This window comes from Erythranthe guttata, chromosome 8 (assembly GCF_056151865.1).
Source record: "Erythranthe guttata isolate IM_541 chromosome 8, IM_541, whole genome shotgun sequence".
Taxonomy (NCBI): domain Eukaryota; kingdom Viridiplantae; phylum Streptophyta; class Magnoliopsida; order Lamiales; family Phrymaceae; genus Erythranthe; species Erythranthe guttata.
Window position 1 is genome coordinate 18971754 of NC_142540.1, and position 25663 is coordinate 18997416.

Genomic DNA, 25663 nt, shown 5'->3' on the forward strand with positions numbered 1-25663 from the left:
AAAAGGTTACAGCAAATCGGATGCAAAATAAGAGCGCAGAAGACACTATAGACATAAAAATAGTATTGAAATAAGCAAATCAAATAGTTGAAAGCACATCCCTCCAATTCCGAGAAAATATATTTATCTTCAGTTTTAAGATAAGCCCCCTACCATCGTACAAAATTAAGTTCTATAATAATAGCAGCTTCTAGAAGATGAAACACGACGACTTTTGGCATATCCATCCAGTTCAGAATTTAAAGTCTTTCTTTTTGGGTGCCACCTGCACTTGTTGAAGGAGATGGTTTATTTTGCAGACGACCTATATATAGGGTTATAGCAAACGAAAAAAGTTTGATAAGAAGATACGGTATCAATTTTAATCTCAATAACAACTTGGTGCAAATATTATTGTAGGAAATTAAATGAACTTCAATTGTATAATTCATAAAATGATTAACTATATAACATATCTCCAAATTTATACGAAAGCATATAATTCAGGGACTAAACTGCAACTTTATAACTCTATTTTGACTATCTATCTTAAAATGGTATTTAACCAAACTGCTTTTCAAGCAGAAGATGCTGGAAAGTGATTTGAAGAACTAATGTGAGATTAAATTAAACTTTTGTGATGGCAAGGTCAAATTCAATATACAAACGGGAGTAATACTCAACCTAAATCTCTATCAAGATACACAAAAGAAAAAAAAGAAAAAAAATCTGTTTATGGTCAACTTCACCGATCAAACATAATGCAGACTACGTATGAATATCTTCGATCCAATAATCCACAAAACAAACAAAAGAAGTAAAATAATCTGAAATATCTTTTCCTTATTATTGATAAGAACAATTTGGTAGTGAGTAAACAATAAGGGGGGTGATGGATTCACAAACACGGTACTCACGAGAACAATGCACCACGTTCTTGAAAAATAAAAATAAAAATAAACGAGAATACAAACAATTAAACTTGATGCCACTAGAATTTGCGCAAAAGATTCAGAAAATGCATAATCAAATTGAATTCGTAACTATAACTCGAATTCATCTAGAGAGACCGCGGAAAAAAGAGAGCTAACCGTTGATTTACTACAGCAAATTACGTAGAGGAATCGGCAATTGGGGCCGGAAGGTGATTCACAACCAACGGTGGGCGAAGAGCTCGGTGATTAGCATCCTTCTGCTTCCGAGCATTGTACATTTCCTCCGTCTCAACCACAACCAACCTTTTCACCTAAATTCACACACACACACACACACACACACACGCACACACACACAAAATAGAAAAATCAATCAGTTCAATTTTGCGAGCATGACTGAAAACAAATTTTCAACCGTTCATCAAATTTGAGAAAATCAACAAAAAAAAAAGTAATTGGAGAAACCTGCTGGATCATTCCGCGGACGGTGGGAGTGTTCCAGCGCATGACGGTGCGGTTGCACTTGGTGAGGCGGAGGGCCTCCAACGTGCGGCGGTGGAGCTGCCTGGTGCCGGGAATTCCCCTCACCAGAGTTATGTATAGATTAGGGCTCCACGCTACCGGAACATTTGCTTTGAACGCGTTGAAAGCACTCATTTTTTCTGTGTGTGTGTGTGTGTGTGTGTGTGTTTTCCGAGCTAACTGTAGAATAATAATAAATCTGGTAATGGTTGATGAATTTAGAGAGAGAGAGAAGAGAGAGAAAGCAAACTCAGCAGAGAACAGTGAGAAAGTCTAGGGTTCCACAGTCCGTAGATAGTTCGCAACGACGTCGTATGGCTTCGTGGGCTGCAATTTGGTTATCCTGTCGGGCCGAAGCCCGTATCGAATGGGCCATATATATTAACTATTATTTGTCCATTACTACGAGGGGCGGATGGATCGGATCGGAATAAGCCAATTCGGAAAAAAATCCGATTTTTTTTGGAAGAAAAAATCGGAATCGAAATTCCGAAAATTCGAATGAAAACTTTTGTTCGGAAATTTTTGGATGGAAATAAGCGGAATTCAAGAATTTCTATTTTTTGGTCACCTAAAATATAAAATACACAATAATATCAGGATTTTAAGTGTTATATTTGGAAAAAAATCGGGGATTTTTCGGAACTTAAAATCAGATCGTAAATCGGAATCTCATATATATTCCAATTCCAATCCAAATAATTTCAGAAAAATCAGAACTTGGAATTCAAATTGAAAAATATTGTTCTAAAATTAGAAAATTTCGAATCGGAATCGGCGGAAATCAGAGATTCATTTTTAATTTTCACCCCTACTTACTAGCAAATAATTTAATCATTTTGCACATAAATGATAAACGATGAGCTTTTGTCATATTACCAAATGAAATATTGACTTCCTTAGAAATATATCAAGGCCTAGAAGATTAAAAAAAATATATAATAAATAAATAATTAAAAAAAAATTAATTCATCACTCAGAAAAAGTATCTAAAGCAAAGTAGAGCAAAAATTGGCAGAATTTGTTTCCAACTGCCACAAAAAACAAAATCATGGCAGAATTGTTCTCTGCATAATTAAGAAAAATATAGCAACAATTTCCACAATTCAAGTCTCAAAAGGACCAAAAAATCGACTCAAAAACTCGGTCGATAAAAAATGAATCTTCGACCAACCAAAAAACGGAGCACTCTGCCTCACCACCCAAGAAGCAATAGCTTCAAAAGAGCCATTCGAATATACAGCCCATTCTTCGCTTGTCTAAAATACGCAGCCCTTGGATCGTCATCCACATCAACCGTTATCTAAAATCCGTCCAAAAAATAGATAATAAATAAATAATAGAAAGTTCGAATTTTAAAAAAAAAAAAAAGACGCCAAACAACACCTACCTCGTCAAGCCTCGGCAACGGGTGCATCACAACTGCATGTTTCTGCATCGCATTCAACACGTCCTTATCAACAATGTATTTCCCTCGAGCCTCCTCGTATAAATCGATCCTCTCTCCAAATCTCTCCCGTTGAATACGCGTTTGGTACACCACATCGCATTTAGAAGCCACCTCAATTAAATCGGCGCTCTCTTCCCATTCTACCCCTTTAGATGTCAGATAATCTTTTATGTCGTCCTGCAAAAATTTAGAATTCGTTACCTCGTACTAATATTTAATTTCATATTGAAAAAAAAAAAAAAGAATGCTGACAAAATCGTTAGTACTCTCACCTTCATTTTCACTACTTCGGGTGAAACAAAGTAGATTTTAACATCCTTGTACATCGCCAACAAATAGGCGAGTGAGCGGACTGTTCTTCCGTAAGCAAGGTCTCCAACGAGGCCAACTTTGATGCCGTCGAGTTTTCCGATCTCTCTTTGGATAGTGTACACATCCAAGAGGGCCTATTCAATTCCGAATAAAAAATGTAAAAAAAGAAAAAATATTAAGTTGAAAACGACACAATATACAGTAGAACCTCGATAAAACTAATACTCGATAAATTAATAACCTCGCTTAAATAATAGTTTCTCTCGGACCCGACTCCGTGAAATCGTGTTAAATTATTAACTCGATAATTTAATAATTCGCTAAATTAATAGAATTTCCCTAGTCACGACTGTATTAATTTATAGAGGTTCAACTGTACAAGATTTCTCGTACGAGAAGATCAAGAAATTCTAATCCCTTAGTAAAGGCATTGTAACAAGTAAGAAATTCATAATTAAAAGCCGAAAATAAATCCAGGCTCGTGAACTAAATTATCAACGGAAAAAAACTGCAGACCTGAGTTGGATGTTGACCAGGTCCATCTCCAGCATTAATAATCGGGATATTAGCCGTCGTTGCAGCCCTTTTTGCAGCACCACTTTCGAAATGCCTCATCACTATTATATCGGTGTACCCTTCAACCGTTCTTATAGTATCTAAACACAATTATAAATCAAGAATTAGGAAAAAGCTCATCATATAAAACTAAAAAAAAAAGTTTAATTTTGTTTTTTCTTTAACCAGTGAATACCTTCAAGCGTCTCGCCTTTTGCAGCTGACGAGAACTCGCGTGCATTTTCCGTAGTCAAAACTTCACCGCCCAATCGTTTCATAGCCGACTCAAAAGAAAGCCTAGTTCTAGTAGATGGCTCGTAAAATAGCGTCGCCATAAGATACCCTTTAAGAATCTGGCTTCCACCGGTGGTCTTCACAATCTTCTCCATCTCGAGTGCCACGTCGAATATTGCACCGAGGGTATTTCTGTCAAATTGCTGAGCCTCGATGATGTCTTCGAGCTGAAACTTGCTCCCCTTTGAAATTGAAGCCTTGGTCTCCATCTCGAAATCGAGCGCCCCACTCTTGAGGGCCCACTTGCCTCTTTTCGAATTGATTGCTTTCTCGTTTGGGCATAGCCAAGAGTGCGATGTGTCGGCAGATGCAGAGATGGAAACGGAATTGAGCGTTTGGTTTAAATTACTGTTTCGATAATTGCAGATAAATTCGGCATTGCACTTTGTTGATGCCTTGGGAGAAAGTATAGTGCCACTCAATGTCCAAGCGGAATATGTCGAAGAAGATGCCATTACGAACAACAAAACAACCTAATCAAATATTAAAAACTCGATTCAGAATGTCGAAGAAAAACGCGTTTCGATTGAATAAAATAGGGAAAAATAATACAAAAACTATACACGATAAAAAGTTAAAATCCCTATGAACAAACCCTTTTGAAATCAAATCTTCCAATTTACAGTATACATACACATATAGATATATCTTCACACAAAAATCATAGCCATAAAGATCCAATCTTTTGTTCTAATTATTGAATAAAAATAATTATTGTTCCTCAATTTACCAAAAATCATGCGATTTTTTATTTATTTTTCCAGAATTTACGCATAATAATCTAAATTCAAGAGACCTAAATAATGGATAAGATAAGAGAAGCCAAGCGAAAAATGAATTGCAGAAAAATCAAAATACATACACAGATACATACATATATATACACAAATGTTAAATTGAGTAAGAAATAAACCACAGAGGAAGAAGCTTACCGAAAAATCTGAGAGTTTTGTTCGATGATTTGTGAGTTAATGCGTATCGATATTAATTATTCGATACAGAAATCACTGAAATTTTGATAAAATAAAAATAAAATAAAATAAATTTGAATTGAGAGTGGAGACGAAAAAGCCACAAATACCTCTGGATATGTAGAGTGGCGTAGCAGAAATAGGTTTTGGCGGAAACCCAAATATCTTTACTTTTTATTTATTTATTTATTAATGGATAAATTGCATTTCACCCCCTACAAAAATGTTTTGTTTGCACTTTCCCTCCTAAAAATTACAAAAAAACGAGACTGTTCACCTTCGAAAATCGAAATATACAACTCGGTGCACTTTGCCCTGAATGTGTATTTTCGGTTTAATTCTTGTCGGATTTGAGTGAATTGGAAGTTAATTTCATATTTGAAGTCTTTAAATGTCATTTAACCTTTTTTCCACCCTACATTACATTGATTACGAAGTACAAAGAACAAATTTTGTCGAATCTGGAAGAAAATTTTGTTTGATTTGGAAGCGAAATTCATCAATTTGGCAAGAGAATTTTGTTAATTTGGGAACCCTAAGTAACTCTGAAAGGATGATTCTCAAGTGGAAGATGTAAAATGACATATACACCCTTCGTTCGGTGAGAATTAAACCGAAAATACATATTCGGGGCGAAGTGCAATCGAATGGGGACATTCTCATTTTTGTATTTTGAGGGAGAAAAGTGCAAAAAATACGCTTTTAAGGGGTGAAGTGCAATATGCCCTTTATTATATCTGGAGATAGTATTTTCTGGAGCGCAAATAGCAAATTTTACTTTTTTCCCCTAAAAAGCACACCACCAATATAGCAGGGGATTTTAGTATAGACCTGCTTAAACCCTAGTGATTGATTTCCCCAGACAGTGATCTCCCCGCCAAGAGAAACCCAACTGAAGAAAGGTAATTCTTAATATTCATTTTACCTCGAAATACATTTACTTTGATCTTCGCAATCAATGCTGAATATTCTCCATCTCCAATTTGCGTAATTTGGGCAAATCTTGCATTTCAATTGCCTTCAATCTGTTTGATATTTTGCCCCAATGAATTAATACTGAAGTTGTTTTTTTTTACAATTTTAAATAGATCACCCATTTCATTTGCCTCCAATCTGTTTGATAATTTGCCCCAAAGAAGTAATCAAGTTGCTTTTTTTTTTTCTTACAATTTTGAGTAGATGTCCCATTTCATTTGCCTCCAATCTGTTTGATATTTTGCCCCAATGAATTAGTAGTGAAGTTGTTTTTTTTACAATTTTGAATAGATCACCCATTTCATTTGCCTCCAATCTGTTTGACAATTTGCCCCAATGAAGTAATCAAGTTGCTTTTTTATCACAATTTTGAGTAGATGTCCCATTTCATTTGCCTCCAATCTGTTTGATAATTTGCCCCAAAGAAGTAATCAAGTTGCTTTTTTTCACAATTTTGAGTAGATGTCCCATTTCATTTGCCTCCAATCTGTTTGATATTTTGCCCCAATGAAGTAATCAAGTTGCTTTTTTATCACAATTTTGAGTAGATGTCCCATTTCATTTGCCTCCAATCTGTTTGATAATTTGCCCCAAAGAAGTAATCAAGTTGCTTTTTTTACAATTTTGAATAAATGTCCCATTTCATTTGCCTCCAATCTGTTTGATAATTTGCCCCAAAGAATTACTAATCAAGTTGCTTTTTTTTTTGTTTTTTTTATTCAATTTTGAATTTGTTTAGGGAAAGATGAAGAAAGGGATTCACCCGCAGATGCAATGGATATCATACGTGACGCAAAGCGGTCGTCTGATGAATGTGACGATGACCAAGATTCACCAGGTCGGTAAAGTTTACCATTTTCGAGCAAAGCGACAGATGGCACAAAGCATCGGACAGATTGCCAAGTTTAAGCGTCGGTATGGAGAGAAGAAGGAAGAGGAGCCTGAAAATATATGAATTCATTGAGGTGCTACTGCTTTGTCCTCGTACCTTTTTTTTCGTGTTTCTTTCTATTCGAGTTGACACATTGCTGATTTGTGCTCGTTGTTTTTAATTTCCATGTGGTACTTGATCTCATCTATCCTTTTTATTTGGAATCCAGTGAGTTTAATCGCTGTTATGTTGTGTTCTTCGTTAGCTTGAAATTGGTTAGATATTTTGAACTTTTTAGTCTATTATGATTACTTAATAGCTTAAGACAATGGCCTCACTGTTGAAAATCGAATTGGCGATCTTAATAGTTCAAGAAATTCTTACTTAGAAGTTATAATATTTCATCTCCTTAGTTTCTGAAACACTTCAATGCAGATACAAGTGTTCGTCCTTCATCGTTTCTTGTAGTAACTTCATTAGTTGTCGTTGCTGTTTCTTTATGCCTTCATGTGCTGGTAAAAATTGTACGTTCTTGCTCAAGAATCTGTCATCAACTCTTTACTCGTCGATGCTTTTTTTTTTCCTGGTAGCAATTTTTTAATTCAAAGAAAGAAGTGCTTTTTGACTCTTGGGACTCGTTTGGGAATGTTGATATGATTGATTGAATTGGTTAAATGATTATATTATCCATGAAATGTAATATGCAATTCCGTAAAAATGCGGATATGCGATTCCTTAAAAATTATACTTGAGTATCTTTTAACATTTTGTATGTTGCGTAAAAATAAGAGTCAATTCCTCATGGTTATGGTTATAGTGTTGCATCTGTTTTTGTCGTCTCCATAGCCAATAGTTATCTAACTATGTAATGGCAGATTTGTAGATGTAACAATTGACGACGGCGAGTTATCTTGAGAGTTGAGAGTAACATTAGGTTCTAAAGTTATAATTTCCCGTTTCTCAAAAACCTAGTATTTTATTTAGAAATTTATTATTTTTCGTGTAGGGTAGAAATATCGGACCCCTAGAAATATATTTTTTAAGTGTATATTTGGCCCCGATAAGATCGTGGTTCCGCCACTGATTTCTCGATTAATAATATGTAGACCCGAAACCAGTGATCAATTTTGGGTCGCATCAAGTAATTGTGCTTCCCCAACAATACATGTATTATGTCTGTCCACGGTTCAAGAACCGGGTTCCTGGGTCGAAATTGTTGGGTTAACGGGTAAGGTAACCCACCCGGTTCACATTTCGATTGATTAGATAAGTATGAAAGGAAGCTACTTTTTTGGTATAGCTATATGTTAGAGAACCCTCACCACAAAAATGAACTTGGGACCATAAATTTTGGCGTTGCTCTCTCCACTTGAAGCTTTTTATTTGCCCCCATTTATATATATATATATATATATATATATATATATATATATATATATATATATATATATATATATATATATATATATATATATATATATTATAATATTGTGGACTTTAGCACATTGGAGAATATGACTTTGACATGTGTCCTTACATGTGTAACTATTTAGAGCAATGAACAACTAGGTGTGGACATGTGTCCTTAGTGACTAAGCATTTTCTTGTGTATAAATATGAGGAAGAAAAATGTATTGTATACTTATATATCATCTAATGAAAAAGAATATTTTGCTCTATATTGTGTTTCTAGGCTTTTCCACTAACACAATTATATTTATATTTATATATATATATCTCTAATTAATTTACCATAGTGGGAATTTCATCATGCATTTCTCAAGCCATAACCATCTCTTGCAAATGAGTAATATTATATATCTATTGAATTCAATTTCGTATAATCGATAAACGAGCTAATGGGAATTATTTCACAACACGTTATCAGCACGAGGTTTTGCTCGGAAAAAGGTAGGTTATGTAAGTTTGTTTATTTTATTTGATAAAATCCAGATCATTGATATCAAATGGTGATGCGAATACTACGGCATTTATACGCCACCGATTTTCGGAGGAAAGGAAGGATATATATTTATAATTATGTACATGTTGATTTATGAGAAAAAAAAAAAAAAGTTATTATCTCTAGCCTCGGCTATGAATTTTCAACTTGCAGTGCATGATTTTGCAAATTTAGAAACTTGTAATTGATTATTTTCAAATGGGCTGCATGAAAATTATTTTGCATCTTTCATGAGAATAAAATGATTTGGCCGGTTAAAGTCAATTGAATTTGACAATTTATTATTTGAGTTTTTGGAAACCGGATTTACATATATGTGTTTTACTTAATTGGTCAACCTGTCAGGTTGTTAATTTGCAATTAAGTTTGTTGCTAAGGATTCTTATGTATGAAAATTATTTGATTGGGTACAATGTGAATGTGACCCTTACGGAAGTCGACAATTTTTGGATGATGAAATCTTCCATGAAAATAAGTTTGGGCTCGGTCCCTATACACTATTACTCCAGACATAATATTGTAGAGACTGTGGATATGGTAGCCCTTGTAAAAGGCCATAAAACAAATTACGGGCCTGATTCCAGTATAAATGGCGGACATAGTAGTCCCAATTAAGAGCCGATTAAAAGGCGATGATAATTACTCCGAACATAATGTTCGTAGATATTGTAGACATCGTAGTCTCCAATAATGGCCGATATAGAAGCCGTAAATATAACCCCGGGTGTGATGCCCGTAGAGTCACTAAAGGTTGTGATTCCCCTAAAAGGCCAATGAGGCTATTAAAATAAAAATAATTGGGTACGGTACCCATATAAATAATGGACATCTTTGTTACGGGTCGATTGAAAGGCCATAATAAAATAAATAGGTGGTTATGCCTACAACGACGAAGTGAAAGATAGTCCTCGTCAAGATGTTCTTAAATTGACAAAGGTGGATGCAAATATTTCCGCCTAGATAATCATTTGGTCAAAATAAATTAAAACTCACGAGTTTATTGCCTACAAAATATATTTTGTCCTATGAGTAAATGTTATATATTTGAGATCATGCATGATAATATTTTAATGGTTACGATATAACTCTCTCGATGTAACGGTTTTCGAGATTGAATTTATTTATTTATGAACGTACCTCCCTCGGACGATATATAACCGAGGTTGAGCCTATAATATTTTCTCGAGATAAATATAAATGACGTCAAATTTAAATACTTCTCTCGGATGATTTTATTCCCGAGATTGAGCTAATTTCTAAGATAAAATTTATATATCTCTCTCGGAAGAAATATGCCCGAGATCGAGTTTATCATATCTCCCTCGGACGATACATTCCTGAGGTCGAGCTTAATTATATATTCCCCAAATAAAAATTTACGACTCTCTAGCTCGGACGATTTATTCCCGAGTTTAAGTTAGTAAAACTCTCTTGGAAGAAATATTCCCAAGGTCGAGCTTATACACCCTGATGATATTGGTAATATTTCAAAGTTAATTTACTATGTCTACTAATTGTGTAACATGTACATATCTCTCTCGGATGTTAAATTCCCGGGATGCAGTTTGCAAAACACCATCGAACGAGAAATTCTCGAGGTTGAAATTGTATATCTCTCTTGGATGTTAAATTCCCAAGATTGAGTTAGCATTTTATTGACATATTATTTAATATGGATGTACATGTGAACAAATATAATAGACTATTGTCTATATATTATAATTTCGAACTTTGAAATTGAGTTATATATCTTTCTCGGACTGATTCCCGAAATTAAGATAATAATCTACATATCTCACTCGAGTGACATATTCACGAGGTCGAATTTTAAAAGTTCTCCTTCAGATGAAATATTTCTGAAGTAAAGTTTACATATCTCCCCTGAAATATATATATTCCCGAGGTTGAGTTTAAATATCTCCCCGGACGATGTATTAGTCAAATTGACAATTTAATATATTCTAAATTTTATTGAGTGTGATATTGCGCAAAGCACGAAGTAAAACTAAATTGCTTTCCGTAGAGATTATGGCTCCGGGAATAAACAATTGTTCTGCTTGTGATATTAAAAGCATTAGCTTTATATTGTATTGTGTCCTAATTCGAGTTTTCAATTACTGCACCACCATGTCAAATAAAATGGTTAATCCTGAAATATTCAGGTTTTGACTTGTTAATATGGGGACGCCCATAAAATATTACGGTGCCTTGAATTAAAGAATATAATACGGACATTCGTACGATATAAGGATCATTATGTCCGAAGAGAATTTCTGTAATTTATAGAAATCTCGTTATATTACCTTTAGTGCAAAAGGGTTGATAATATTTATGAACCAATACAACCTTTCAAGTGGAACAATATCTTAAATATTTATGATTTTGTGAGAAGCATCTTATAGATGATCTCGCGTGTGTTTATTATGTACGTGCAATACGATTTTGCACGTTTTCTGCACAAGTTACTATACTCCGTGCATACGAGAATGGATAGTGGTGGAGAAACTCGATCAAAATAATTTTGATACATTTTGTGCAGTATTTGGGATAAATATCAGTACCTTGTAGCACACGCTCACACTCATATGGATGAATTAAATCCACTGAATAAACGAGTCATGATAAACATGCTCTGGATAAATATGTCGAGATTAACCTCTCGACTAAGGGCAATTACAATTATAAAATTTCGGGATGATTAATCCAGTGAATCACGTTCAAAAAATAGAATGTCAGCAGAGCCGAGTTTGGCCTAAATGTGAGAAAGCGATTAAATCGAAATTGTCTTTCATAGAGGAACGAAATAAATACGGACTAATGGTACCAACTCCGAACAATATAAACTCCCTGGATATAAATGGGGTTTTGTTCGTAAGAGGAATAATGACAACAAAATTGTTCGGTATAATGTGTGCCTTGTCAAAAATATTGATTCTTCCCAGTGTATGGGAATGATTATATTAGATGTATTTACTGGTTATGAATACTATCAATTTTCGTTTCTTAGGGTTGTCCATGAGGGAATGGACATACATCTAACAGACATTCTAATGTCATATTTATGGTTCACTGAATTTTGTTATACTCCTGTGGATTTAAAATGCATAAAGCAAAGACGAAGTGATAATATGTTGCACTCTTTTTCCCTTTTGTTCGGTCTTTTTCCCATGCGGTTTTTCTGACATAAGGTTTTTAACGAGGCAACTTATGATTATTAAATAGCCCATTTGGAGGCCTATATTATTTGTTTTAGGGTGAGCACATAATGCTATGATGTGTTGTACTATTTTTCCTTTTGACTGGTTTTTTCCCATAGGGTTTTCCAGCTCAAGGTTTTTAATGAGACAACCTACAAATTGATTGATAGCCCATATTGGGGGATTATATTGCTCATTTCAGGGGGAGCAATAGTGCGTTGCACTCTTTTTCCCCTTACGACTGGTTTTTATCCCATTGGGTTTTCCAGCTAAGGTTTTTAACGAGGCAGCTTATGCACACGACTTGGATTTTAGTCATGCACTCTTTTTTCCTTCTGATCGGTTTTTCCCACTGGGTTTTCCGGCTTAAGGTTTTTAATGAGGCATCAATTCAGTCGATACAATAGTGCTACGTCCAAGGGGGAGTATTATAATATTGTGGACTTTAGCACATTGGAGAATATGACTTTGACATGTGTCCTTACATGTGTAACTATTTAGAGCAATGAACAACTAGGTGTGGACATGTGTCCTTAGTGACTAAGCATTTTCTTGTGTATAAATATGAGGAAGAAAAATGTATTGTATACTTATATATCATCTAATGAAAAAGAATATTTTGCTCTATATTGTGTTTCTAGGCTTTTCCACTAACACAATTATATTTATATTTATATATATATATCTCTAATTAATTTACCATAGTGGGAATTTCATCATGCATTTCTCAAGCCATAACCATCTCTTGCAAATGAGTAATATTATATATCTATTGAATTCAATTTCGTATAATCGATAAACGAGCTAATGGGAATTATTTCACAACAATATATATATATATGGCCATGAAAAAGGCTACACAATTAGCTTATCTCATTGCTCACGTCATATATCCCTCCACACAAAAAATATTAAATACTTCTCTTGGTGATTTTAAAAGTATTTTTCTAAATTCTTTGATGTAGTAATCTTGTTTGGTTGTGATGCTTCACGTGACACAAGTTTGGTTGGATTGCCAATTTTATCTACATTATCCACAACTTCAAATTATGGTCAAGATCAATTAAATTGGGTGAAATAGGCTATGTAATATTGTATAATATATTCTTATCAAAAAAAAAATATTGTATAATATAAATATGTATTTTTTATTTATTTTTTGTTTTTTTTTGGATCAATTATGAAGGGATAAACTAATATTACTTTCAAGTTTCAACTCAAGATTTGTATAATATAAAACCATTAAAATAAAAAACAATTCAATTCACAAGTAAACCAAAAGAAGACCATTAACACATGGTGTTCTACACTTAACCCACAAAAAGCACAAGCCACTGGGTTAATCAACCAAACCAAAATATTAAAAAAAAAAAAGACAAACACCAAAAGTTTAAGACACATAATCTAACAAACAGCGCAAAACGCAGTTTTGCATTATTTAGCTGCACAGAGAAAACACACCACCTGAGAGCTATTCTACAACACATGCACCGTAGCAGGATGCAAGCATTTTAAGCGCATCCGCGTCGTCATGAGATTCAGCTGCATCGTCCGATTCCTCCACAGTGATGGGGGGCAGAACCCCCTCCTCGACATTGCAGCAAATGGCTTCAAATATAAGCTCCTTCACTTCCTCGAGCCTCTCCTCAGACAGTGAAACCTCAGCCAATAGCCTCCAAGCGTTTTCCTCGGACGCCTCTTCGTAGTCCTCCTTTCTTTTCAATACCATATGCCCGCTAATCTCCCAAACCGCTGGATTAACTTGAGTGTCTAAAAGCTCGGAACTCACTTCCCCGAGTGCCTGTTTCTCCGCATAGCACTGTATATAAAACCAGCACACAATCAGAAAATCGAACCAAATCATATGTAAACATCAAAGATAGTGAGAGTGTAATCAAACCTGTGGGAAGAGGAAAACTCGTTTTCCACAATCAGCAATGAGCACGTTGTAGGGGATGTTGTTCTCTTGCAGACAAATGCACGAGTTCGAGACAATGTTTGACAAGTCTTTGAGCGTGTTTCCGCCCTCGAAAACAAGGCCTCTGACAGGATAGTTAAGGATGTCGGAGATTTTTACTCCACCGCTTGTAGTGGTTATCTTCTTCGAAGGGGCCCTTTCGATAGGGAAGGGCGTCGCTAAGTAGTAGGCCTGGAAGTGAAGGTGGTTGATAGTTGCAAATGCTCCCAAGCTATTGTAACCCAAACGGAAGTAGGGGTTCGCTGTTTCTACAGCCATGTGGAGGGCGAGCAAGAAGCTCTCGCCGTCAATCCTCTGGGGCAATTGTTCGAGAATGCGAGGGATGAGTAACACATGACCGTATTCAATCGGACTAACCTGTTAAAATCATACACAAGAACATTATCAAATTGATGCTTACATAGCTTAAAGAATATATGAATTCCAAAAAGTCGATAAAGGGGTGTTGAAGTTGTGAACATACATTAATGGCGACAACGCTGGGCGAGTTATCACTGTCAATAGGGGCGTTTGGGAAGTAGTGGACTTCGTTATCGTCACTAGCCTCAAATTGGAAGAGGACTTCTTCTTGTCCGACTTTAGTGAAGTTGAACTTGGTCTCGTCAAATGGCTGCAGGACTTTGTCCACACGAAACTCCGTCGGCCTCTTCTTGAGATGCCTCCCCTCATTCAGCTGTGCAATGAATCCATAGTTCCCAGCAATCACCTATACAAATCATTATCATCGACAAATAATTAGACAATTATTAAACAAAAAAAAAAAAACTACATTAAATTCAGGCAACGGAGGAGAAGACAACGGACCTTGGTATCACAAGCAGTGACATCATAGCGGAAAAGTCCTCGCTGCATGCGATCCTCCCACTAATATCAAGAACAAATCAATTTCAGATAATAATCATCGCGAAATTCCGGTTTAAGTAGATAAATTAGTTAGCAAATAATCTTACCCCAGCAATAAGAAGGGAATCAAGGAAATCCACTGGGGGCTCTGTGTTCTCAGAGACCTTTTCACAAACACCATCCTTCGCCTTCTTAAAAGCATATAAAGGCAGTTTGGCCCCTGAGCAAATCAAAATTACAAAGTTAATTTCCTGAAGATAAATCGAGAAGAAAAAACCCTAGAATTTAATTTGATCGGGGGATTAAATTTTAAAATTTAATTACCAGGAAGGCAGCAGCTTCTGAAGCAATTGCGGCCGCAGCCGGTAACAGGGCGGACACCTTCCTCCGCCTCATCCTTCTGGTAGTTGGAAACAACAGTAGGAACCCTCTTAATCTTCAGCATCATCTTCGGATATCTCTTCTCTTTACAATTATTATAAAAATTAAAAAAAAAACCAACTTTTTTTTTTGCTCGATCGAATAAATACTAGGCGAATATATATACAGAGCTAGGAACTAAGAAAAAAAGAAAAAAAAAAAACGACCACCGCCGGCGAGGAAGAGGAGATCGGAGGGGCTACCGCCTTCAGAAGGCAATGCTCCACGTCCACCGTGCGGCGAAGGATTGCTCTCAGTTACACCGTCGTTACGCCGTCGTATTGTACGGACATGTGTCGGGGATCGATTGACTCTTAATAAAGCCGTGATGTCGACAACTCTTCTTCCTGGGTTTTTAACCCCCAATCGATGGAACTGGGAAGAAGATTGATGAGAAACGCCGTGATTAATTTAGGGATTAGGGTTTTTTTTTTTTGTGGAATTGAAATTGGGGATGAATTGAATTACACAGTTTGGGGGAAAAAAGGGGGTTTTATATAGTGCGGGGAAAGGAGGAGAGAATGTGGCTGTGGTTTGTGGCTTGAGTGTGAGCGGCTCTGATTTTGTGTACTTTTGGTGTGGGGCCTACCTTTATTGTATTTCTTCTACTCTTTTTGTTTTTTTTTGTGCATCGACATAAATAATTACTTGGTTTATCTTTATTTGTGAACTTGTATTATATATATATATATATATATATATATATATATATATGTGTGTGTGTGTGTGTGTGTGTGTGTAAATTAATATATTTTGGTGCATTTTAAATTTAAATTTTTTAATTAATATTTTTTAATATTATTTGTAATATTATTGCTCATATTTTGTATTATATAATAATAATAATAATAAATAAACAAAATTCACGAGTTAACTCTTGACCTATTACAAAGTGAGCACATTTTTATCCTTAATATCATATTTTTTTGTGCATATTTTATTATTAAATAGTTTTAAAGGGCAAATAACAACCAACTCCCTGAGGTATGGTCAAATTACAAAACTCCCCCTCTTGTTTGGGTAATTACAACCACCCATTCAACTATAAAATTTAGTAGAATCTTCTAGATTATATGAAATATTATCACTTTTGTACCCGTTTTATCCTATTCGAACTCCACATTTCGAAGCAAAATGATCATAATATGTGTTTTTTGGCTTGTATATATCAGATTGTGACGCATCAGAAACTGTATTTTTAAACAAAACGAGTACAAACTAGAGTACATTCCACGAAATCTAGATGATTATGTTGAATTTGACACCATAAGGGTGGAGGTGTAAGAAAAAAATCATAGTTGAGAGGGTGAATGTAATTATCCAAACAAGAGGGGTTTTTTCGTAAATTGACCATACCTCAGGGGGGTGATTGTAATTTACCCATAGTTTAAAATTAGAAAGAAATTTCGTCGAGCGTGTGGGAATAACTTAACATGGGTGGAGCCACGACCACGTCGCGCGTGTAGAAGTCATTCACTATTGGAAAATTTGAGCCATAAAATTAAAAACTCCCAATTGACAGTGACTTTTGGGTCAACTATTGCCATGCACTTTTGATTAATTAAATAAATGGCCTTTTTTATGGAATTCAAATCCAAATACATACAAATCAATTGATATCGACACTGGCACGTGACACTCACATGCTATGCAAGTTGCAATCCAATAAAATTCTTAATATTTATTTTTTATATATAATTCTATTATCTTCAATATTGTAAACCACACTCGAATACTCGATGAATGTATACCGAATATAATGCGCAAGTTCATTTAGTGGAATTTATGAGCTCACACATAACAAATTTATCGATTAATTCTATGTTAAAATTAGGGATGTAAATGAACTGAGCTTTTTCACAAGTCGGCTTGAGTTTTTTATTTTATTTTTTATAATACAATTCTAATAATATTAATAAATAAGAATACTAAAAATGAGACACAAAATAGCTCGAGCCCGAGCACAAAAACAAATAATCGAAGAACTAACATTTAGGAGAATTGGATGCAAATTGTCATAAATTTCCGAAAATACATCGGGCCAAACTTTTGGTCAAAGCAATTTTAGCCCAATCACTTATTCAAAATCGGGCCACTTTAAATATCATATGGGCCCTTTTCATGATTTCAAATGGCCCTTTACCCTTATTAGCGAATAAAATATTATGTACATGCAAAAAAGAAAAAAAAAAAAAAAAAAAAAAAGAAATACTATTGATGGTGCAATATTTGCATCCTCAAGATCTTCTTCTAAATCCAGCTTCTTCGTTTGTCGGAGAGTACGTCCAGCGCCGGTATTTAGCCGGCGAAGGCGAACTAATCGACCGAAAAAAGATAAAAACAAGAGAGAAAAATTGATAAATAAGTGTATTATCTATATATAATATAAAAAGAGGATCTATGCCCTCAATGATTGACATGTGGCAAATGATGATGTCATTTATCAAAATTGCTTAGTTGGAGTTCAATTGATGAAGTGGATTCCTCAATTGATTATGTGACATTTTTATTTAGGTATGTTTTTAAGTTCTTTCCTATTTCACATTTACACAATCATTTATTAATTACCACATATTTATATATAATATTTCAGGAATTTAATATCCTATCATTTTTAAAAATATTTTATTGTTTTATAATTTTAATTTCTGAACTATATTTTTCGCCTGTTCTTTTTTAAAAATTCAGAACACTCAATTTTTTAACGAGTATTCGATTGTTTATATCATATTTTACACACTATTTTTTAATTGCAAAATAATCACAATTATATTTAATTACTTATACACGGTTAATTAATTGTTTGTATGGCACGTTTTAATTTAATTTTCTGAAATATATTTGTCGAATGTCTTTTTTATAAAAAAAAACAGAGCACTCATTTTTTTATGATATATATTTTCGAATTTAGTTTTTTTCATAATAATATTCAAAAATAATATAATACTAATAATTATTATTTTTACAAATCATTAATAATTCAAATAAATATACCAATAAATTAATTAATCATCATACATGGATTTTTTTTGTTTAAATATTTTGCCAACATAATTTATATGTATTAATTTAATTTTATAAATATTAATAACTAAACAACATTTAAATTTTGAAATTTATATTTTCGGATTCCAAATTTTGAATTCAAATGTTTTTTTACTAGAAATTATCAATCAATTCCCCAATTTTATGTCATATAATTTGATTTCTTACCTATTTAAGTTGATTGGTTTTGATTCATATGGTTAATTAATTCATGGAAAATATCTAATCAACAATAATTGGTTAAGATTATAACATTAAATGTGTATTTCCATAATAACTTACTATTTACTTTTTTATTTTATAAAACCCAAGTATAAATACTCCTCATTCCAATCCATTTTATTCACTCATACTCTCTACCCGAATTTTACACTCACATAAAAATAAAAAAAATAGGTCATTCCCGAAATGGCTGCAAAGAGGAAATGTTGTATTTTTTTGTTGTTCATATATTCATAGTTTTACATGTTTTTATTTCATTATTTTGATATAATGAATGTGTGTAATGGTTATTTACACATATACATGTATTTAGTCTAACATGTTATTTGTTGTTTGTTCATGTTATTTTTGTAGATATTATGGATAACATCGACCTATGTGTTATGTGTGACGACATCGGTTGCGTCAAAGGAATAGAAAGAATTTCGTGAATCTCATATGAATTGTGCGAGAAAAAATACTCATTTTTTTCATTCCTTAAAAGACCGTCATCGAAGTGATAAATGTAAAACATGATATGTACGTAACTAACAATTTTCTATTATTTATATATGTTTGTAATTATTTTTAATATTGTTTCATCAAGCTCATTTATTATATGGTTATATATGCAATTTCGCTATTTAAAAATTTCTATATTTCATTTTTTAATTTGTGTAAAGTTGGATCACCTGTTCGTTTTTTGTTTTGGAAATTTATTGTTTTCGTCTTTTTTTCTTGATTTGTTTCATTTAACTACATTGAAATGTTGAGTATTAATATATTTCAATATTATTCCATTAAGTATTTAATGAATTATTTAGTTAATAAAATGCATTATTAACTAGATTTTTATTTTTTATTACATTTATTTACGAATTAATTATTTTAATTAATTATATAAATTACTTTATTTATTTAATTTTCCTCGCATCTTTCATTATGATTTTTTTTCCGGATAATGTTGTAACATAAGTATTTGTAATGATTATTTTGCATATCAACTTATACTTTAGAAGAAAAAAAATAATGTCTTACATTAATATAAAATAATAATTTGATTTGATTTGTTTAATATTCTTATGAAAAGTATTGATTTTAAGGATATGATTAATGACTTGAATTGATTTGTTTGATATTCTTATTAAAAGTATTAATTTTAAGGATATGACTGATCACTTGATTTTATTTGTTTATTTATTTTTTGTTATGTTTGCCTTTGTTATATACAAATTGATATTATTTAGGTTTCTATTTATTACTGTATCAAATCAATGTGTGTATTATGCTAAATAAATTATGAGCATAATATTTTGTACCTAATAAACACGTAAAAATGGTAATATTTTAAAAGCCATACTTTCATATCTTTAATTTGACTTTGTTATATCCATTAGCCAATTTTTACGAGGTAGATTAATTGATTTGATTGTTTGGTTATTTTTGTTATGTTTCCTTGATTATGTTATTTCTGATTCTGTTTAATACATTACTGTTTAATGTTATTATCAAATCAATACATGTGATTTGAATAATTTTTTAGTAACCCCTAACAATCGCATTTATTTATTATGCATCTTAATAATTTCAGATTCTTATTAATTCTAATTGTTTGAATTTGTTTGATTTGTTCTAACCGAGTAACACAAAAAATAATAAAATATATTGTTTGCTTACAGTTATTTTATTAACTTATTTATTATGTGAAAATTAAGTATAAATACCATCAACACAAACTCATTTATCTCATTCTTTATCAACACATTTTGTTATGATCATGCTAAACCAAGGTCCTCCCTCACCTTAAAACTTTTTTTTGTCATATTTATGTTTTGTAATTTCATAATGCGATCAATATGTTTTGTAATTTCATAATGCGATCAGTATTGTGCGATGTGCATGCTCGCTTTGAAGCATTTTATTTATCGTCAAATGTTTATTACGTTATACGTTTATTATGTATGCGTATGCATAATAATCTAACGAATCATTGTTTTGCTTTTCTTTTAATTTTCAGATCCATGGATAACATCGTGTGTGTTATATGCGGCGACATCCGCAAGAGAGAAGCATTGTGGCGTTGTGTAGAATGCAAAGATATGATTTAGATATATTATATGGATGAATTTTAAAAACTTTTACTTCTGTTTTTCCATCTTTGATTATACATTCAACAATTGTAAGTTTAGTTTCGATGAAGAAGAAGTTGAGTTAAATGAATGTGATAATGTAATAAAAAAATACTAAAGTAACTCATGTATGTATTTCGTTATTTGTAATAGATATTCTTATATAATTTGTTGAATATATTTAAATAAATCTTCTTTAGTTTTTATATTTTCATGTTACAATATTAATTTGTACGTATCGTAATAATTCTTTTATTTTTATCATTTTTTTAATATTTACGTAAAATATTATTAGTTTGTACGTTCATAATAATTTTTTGCTATTAATTTTTTGAATCTTTATGTACATGACACTAGATTCACTCTTCTTCATTCACATTAATTCCAATATTATGATATATTAGCAACATTGTGCCTAGATGTATTTGTGACAATGTTTGATTTTGTATGTTTTGAAATAGGAATAATTGTTTGTGCAAGCATATTAGAATTTAGAAGTACTGCTCTTGCAGAAAAATCTATACTAACTAGAGAAATATATAAATTATATAGCAAAAATTCTACATTGATCAGGGAAGGAAAAAACACATTAAAAATAATGTGCAAAATAGATAGTAAAATATACATATGTGAAAATGGATGTTGTCAATCCAGCGAGGACATTATGCGTGTGTATTCTTTGGATCATTAAAAAATATTTTAGAGAAATTATCTCTTTCCCTAAAACAAAATGGTTTGATATTCCAATGAAAAGAAATCAACTACACCAAAAAGGCCCTTTTCTAACGGTTATCATCCGTTAGAAAAAATATTTCCAATGGAGTAAAGCCGTTAAAAAATCAGCGTTAGAAATAGAGTCCAAAACATTTCTAACGGATATAAAGCGTTAGAATAATTAAAAAAATCCGTTAGAAAAAATAAAATAAACGTTGGGAGAGAAATCATTTCCAACGCTTAAGTGCGTTAGAAATACCATTGGTAACGGTTCTTACTGCAACACCTCTACCTAATGTCCTAACGGATATGGCTGTTAGAATAATTAACGAAATAAATTAAAAAAAAATCACAATATTGAAAATATAAATGATTCGAATAATAATTATTCATAAATAATAGAATGAAAATTATTCTGTCAAATAGCCATATATTACAATTGACTGAAAGTACAAAAAAGTTCCACGCAATAAATCCTCCACCACCATTCATACATATTAAATCCAAGTCCTTAAGATTTATCAAAAACTAAATAAAATGGAGTAAATAAACTTAATTACATACTAACTCGAGTCAAATCCCATATTTCCCTGCAAATGCCTGGCCAGAGTATCACATAGTCACTATATATCAAACTGTTAATAATATCACCATCTAGAGTTGAGGCTGTTAAACATGCTTCCATTAGCCATCAAGTGAACTACTTTCCATATAATTGTGGTACTTGAAGCAATTTGACCTGAATTTTATATAGAGAAAGTTAGGCAAATAAGAAATCAAAACGCTCATCTATGCTCAATTCGAAACTAAACAATATTAAATATCATTTCGTGAGGCACTTAAATGCATACATATGGACTAACCGACAATTTGAACTTCAACCCATTCAAATTTAGTTAGACGGTTCAAAGACAGTGACAGTTTATTGATTAAGTTGAAATTCAACAAAATATCAATACATATAAAACATAACCAAACTCCACTTAAAATCTAATTGGATGAATGGGTTTAATTTATACTAATCAAGCAATGTTTTCTTTAACTAACTACTATTGTGTGCAAAAGAACTTTTGAGCAAGCTTCAAAACACATGAGAAAAATAATACAAGACAGTGCTATGATCTTACCTTGTTGAAGAATGCATCAGAATCCAGTGGTTATACTCATGTATACAAATCATCAAAGAGATCGAACTTGGAGAACCCCTCGCCCCCATTCTTCAAATACTGAATAAGAGAGAAACAATTTCAACTGGATTAACATGTCGTGACATACTCAAGAACAACATATTAATATAGTCATTTGGTATGCCAAAAAGGTCTCAAACATAAAACATAATTTGCTGTCATTTAACGAGGCCTTATATTCATTAATAAAATGGATACTTATCCCTGAAATAGCACATACCTTTTGTTTAAATCTTCATCATCGGTTAGTATCCAATAATATTTTTTTGTCACGAACAAAATGCTCATCATCCTCACCAGTAGATTGCTTTAAAGTTTGTAGTATGATCTTCAACATTACCAAATATCCATGGGTTCTTATGAAAAAAAGATACATACAATCACCTATAAAAAATACAACCATAAACAGAGTCAAATATTTATTCTGGCAAAAGGTGATGTTCATCCTTGCCCATAAATAAAACATTGGCTAATACAAGCAAGGGAATAAATACAAGCAACTTGATATAGATTTGACATTTTTTATGGCAAAGGACATATAAAAACACTAAACAAAACCATGAAAGCTTAACATTTGCTCGTCTTTTAAAGAGAACCATCTAATCTAGTGAGAAGAGCGAACCAATTTTAACCAACAGTGTGAGAACTCTACTGAAAATGAATATCAAATAATAAATGATGGAAAATTAAAAGGTACCAAATTATCACCCATACATTTCTTGGACCTCATTCTTCAAAAGATGCAAATGACTTGGCAAGTATTACCATAGGAAAATAACAAATCAGAGCAAAAATCTGAAAAGAAAAAACAATAAGAACAACTAAGAGACATAGATAAATGCTAACAATTTATCTTCTAGATACAAATAATTGAAGAATTCCAGGAATCATATTTTAGTTAATGAAACTTAAGGAAACCAACACACAATTGATTATTAATTAAACAATTTTATATGGTAGCATCAAATATAAACACTAAATTACACACCGAGTCTATACTTCAATGCCTAAGGACTCAATAATATTTTTTCCAATCTACAACTTCATAACATTCCAACAAATCAAATAATCATGAAAATTATAAACCTAATTTTCAGATTTCTTGTACGGAAAAATTAATACATTACAGAGAAATTAAAGCTTGAATATAAAGAATATGCGAATTATAATTACACAATTACCTTAAATTGTCGCTCAATTGTTATTATCACAGCCACTTCTGTTGTTCGTATATGCAAATTTTTAACAGGAGTTGTGTGTTGTTGCCGGTGGTTAAAGAGAAAGTAGAAACCCAAACCCTAGAACCAAAATCGGTGACGATGTAAGTCAGGCCGTGTCAAGGAGGAAAGGGCGATGGCCTGTTTTGCGGTGTTGGCGGTGTCATTGCCGTTCCGGACTTCCGATGCTAGCATCGTGCGATATGCTTCAATTCTCACCTTCTTAACATCGTTTCTTTTCTCCCAGACTATAATATCAAGGCAAGGGAATGGTCGGTTTTTTAATTAATCATAAATAAAAGAATAATTCTTAATAAATAATAATAATAATAATAATAATAATAATAATAATAATAATAATAATAATAATAATAATAATAATAATAATAATAATAATAATAATAATAACAATAATAATAATAATAATAATAATAATAATAATAATAATAATAATAATAATAATAATAATAATAATAATAATAATAATAATAATAATAATAATAATAATAATAATAATAATAATAATAATAATAATAATAATAATAATAATAATAATAATAATAATAATAATAATAATAATAATAATAATAATAATAATAATAATAATAATAATAATAATAATAATAATAATAATAATAATAATAATAATAATAATAATAATAATAATAATAATAATAATAATAATAATAATAATAATAATAATAATAATAATAATAATAATAATAATAATAATAATAATAATAATAATAATAATAATAATAATAATAATAATAATAATAATAATAATAATAATAATAATAATAATAATAATAATAATAATAATAATAATAATAATAATAATAATAATAATAATAATAATAATAATAATAATAATAATAATAATAATAATAATAATAATAATAATAATAATAAATAGTAAAAGGATATAAGCGGAGTTTATGTATTACTAACACATTATAACCGTTAGGAATAATTAGATAAATATTAAATAACACTCATTATTAATACTAACTGATAAATTACAGTTCTAACGGATTTTGACTGTTAGAAAATTCTAATGGATAATGACCGTTAGAAATCATAAAATATGGCTGTTAGAAAAAACTCCATATGGTGTAGTGATCGACGTACAATATTACGAGATTGATTTTTATGAAGTCGGTCTCGATTACGGATTTGTTGAGATTGCAAACTGAAATTTGAGGAAGATCTCTATGAGTATTAGTATTAGTATTAGTATTAGTATTAGTATCAATATTAATTACAATATCAATATCACTATGAGTATGAGTATGAGTATGAGTATGAGTATGGGTATAAATATCAGTATCAGTATTCGTATCAGTATCAGTATCACTATAAGTATCAGTATAATATCAGTATCATAATAATATCAATATCAGTATCCATATCATTATCAATATCAATATCAATATCAACATCAATATCAATATCAGTATCAATATCAGTATTAGTATTAGTATTATGATTAGTATTAGTATTAGTATTAGTATTAGTATTAGTATTAGTATTAGTATTAGTATTAGTATTAGTATTAGTATTAGTATTAGTATCAATATTGATATCAATATTAGTATTAGTATGAGCATCAATATTAGTATCACCATCAGCATCAATATTAGTATTAATATTAGTATTAGTATTAGTATTAGTATTAGTATTAATATGAGTATCAATAGTATCAGTATCAGTATGAGTATGAGTATCAATATTTGTATCAATATCTATATCTATATGAGTATTGGTATGACTATTTGTATGAATATTAGTATTAGTATTAGTACTGATATTAGTATTGGTATTAGTATTAATAATAGTATTAGTATCAGTATCGGTATCGGTATCGGCATCAATATGTGTATGTGTATCAGTATGTGTATTAAT

At 31.6% G+C, this 25663-nt stretch overlaps 4 protein-coding genes and 1 long non-coding RNA gene across 7 annotated transcripts; 1 reads left to right on the forward strand and 4 right to left on the reverse strand.

The window, feature by feature from the left end:
- Nucleotides 1–48: 48 nt before the first annotated feature.
- Nucleotides 49–1709, reverse strand: LOC148768719 (ribosomal protein L30 family protein). 2 transcript variants are annotated; one of them, XM_088822215.1, is made up of 3 exons: nt 1380–1709; nt 1071–1225; nt 49–265 (listed from the first exon to the last, which is right to left on the reverse strand). In XM_088822215.1, the coding sequence occupies exons 1-2, from the start codon at nt 1569–1571 to the stop codon at nt 1091–1093; spliced, it is 327 nt and encodes a 108-aa protein (XP_088678341.1). In that variant the 5' UTR covers nt 1572–1709; the 3' UTR covers nt 49–265; nt 1071–1090. The 2 variants fall into 2 exon arrangements, with proteins under 2 accessions (XP_088678341.1, XP_088678340.1); XM_088822214.1 differs by having other exon boundaries at nt 49–304.
- A 652-nt stretch (nt 1710–2361) lies between these two features.
- PYRB (PYRIMIDINE B) lies at nt 2362–5171 on the reverse strand. 2 transcript variants are annotated; one of them, XM_012986316.2, is made up of 6 exons: nt 5129–5171; nt 3950–4520; nt 3715–3854; nt 3159–3332; nt 2827–3063; nt 2362–2739 (listed from the first exon to the last, which is right to left on the reverse strand). In XM_012986316.2, exons 2-6 carry the CDS (start codon nt 4500–4502, stop codon nt 2632–2634), a joined length of 1212 nt encoding a protein of 403 aa, XP_012841770.1. In that variant the 5' UTR covers nt 4503–4520; nt 5129–5171; the 3' UTR covers nt 2362–2631. The 2 variants fall into 2 exon arrangements, with proteins under 2 accessions (XP_012841770.1, XP_012841769.1); XM_012986315.2 differs by lacking the exon at nt 5129–5171 and adding an exon at nt 4980–5116.
- Nucleotides 5172–5779: 608 nt separating this feature from the next.
- On the forward strand, nt 5780–7111 carry LOC105961944 (Ribosomal protein L31). The gene is made up of 2 exons (XM_012986204.2): nt 5780–5920; nt 6733–7111. The coding sequence occupies exon 2, from the start codon at nt 6739–6741 to the stop codon at nt 6946–6948; it is 210 nt and encodes a 69-aa protein (XP_012841658.2). The 5' UTR covers nt 5780–5920; nt 6733–6738; the 3' UTR covers nt 6949–7111.
- A 6136-nt stretch (nt 7112–13247) lies between these two features.
- VTC5 (GDP-L-galactose phosphorylase VITAMIN C DEFECTIVE 5 (VTC5)) lies at nt 13248–15824 on the reverse strand. The gene is made up of 6 exons (XM_012986314.2): nt 15170–15824; nt 14953–15065; nt 14807–14866; nt 14466–14708; nt 13925–14359; nt 13248–13843 (listed from the first exon to the last, which is right to left on the reverse strand). Exons 1-6 carry the CDS (start codon nt 15291–15293, stop codon nt 13496–13498), a joined length of 1323 nt encoding a protein of 440 aa, XP_012841768.2. The 5' UTR covers nt 15294–15824; the 3' UTR covers nt 13248–13495.
- Nucleotides 15825–21714: 5890 nt separating this feature from the next.
- LOC148768720 (uncharacterized) lies at nt 21715–24017 on the reverse strand. Its single transcript, XR_016032890.1, has 6 exons — nt 23723–24017; nt 23250–23336; nt 22762–22925; nt 22482–22580; nt 22030–22093; nt 21715–21954 (listed from the first exon to the last, which is right to left on the reverse strand). It is a non-coding gene; the product is annotated as an uncharacterized LOC148768720 (long non-coding RNA).
- Between the last annotated feature and the right edge of the window lie 1646 nt (nt 24018–25663).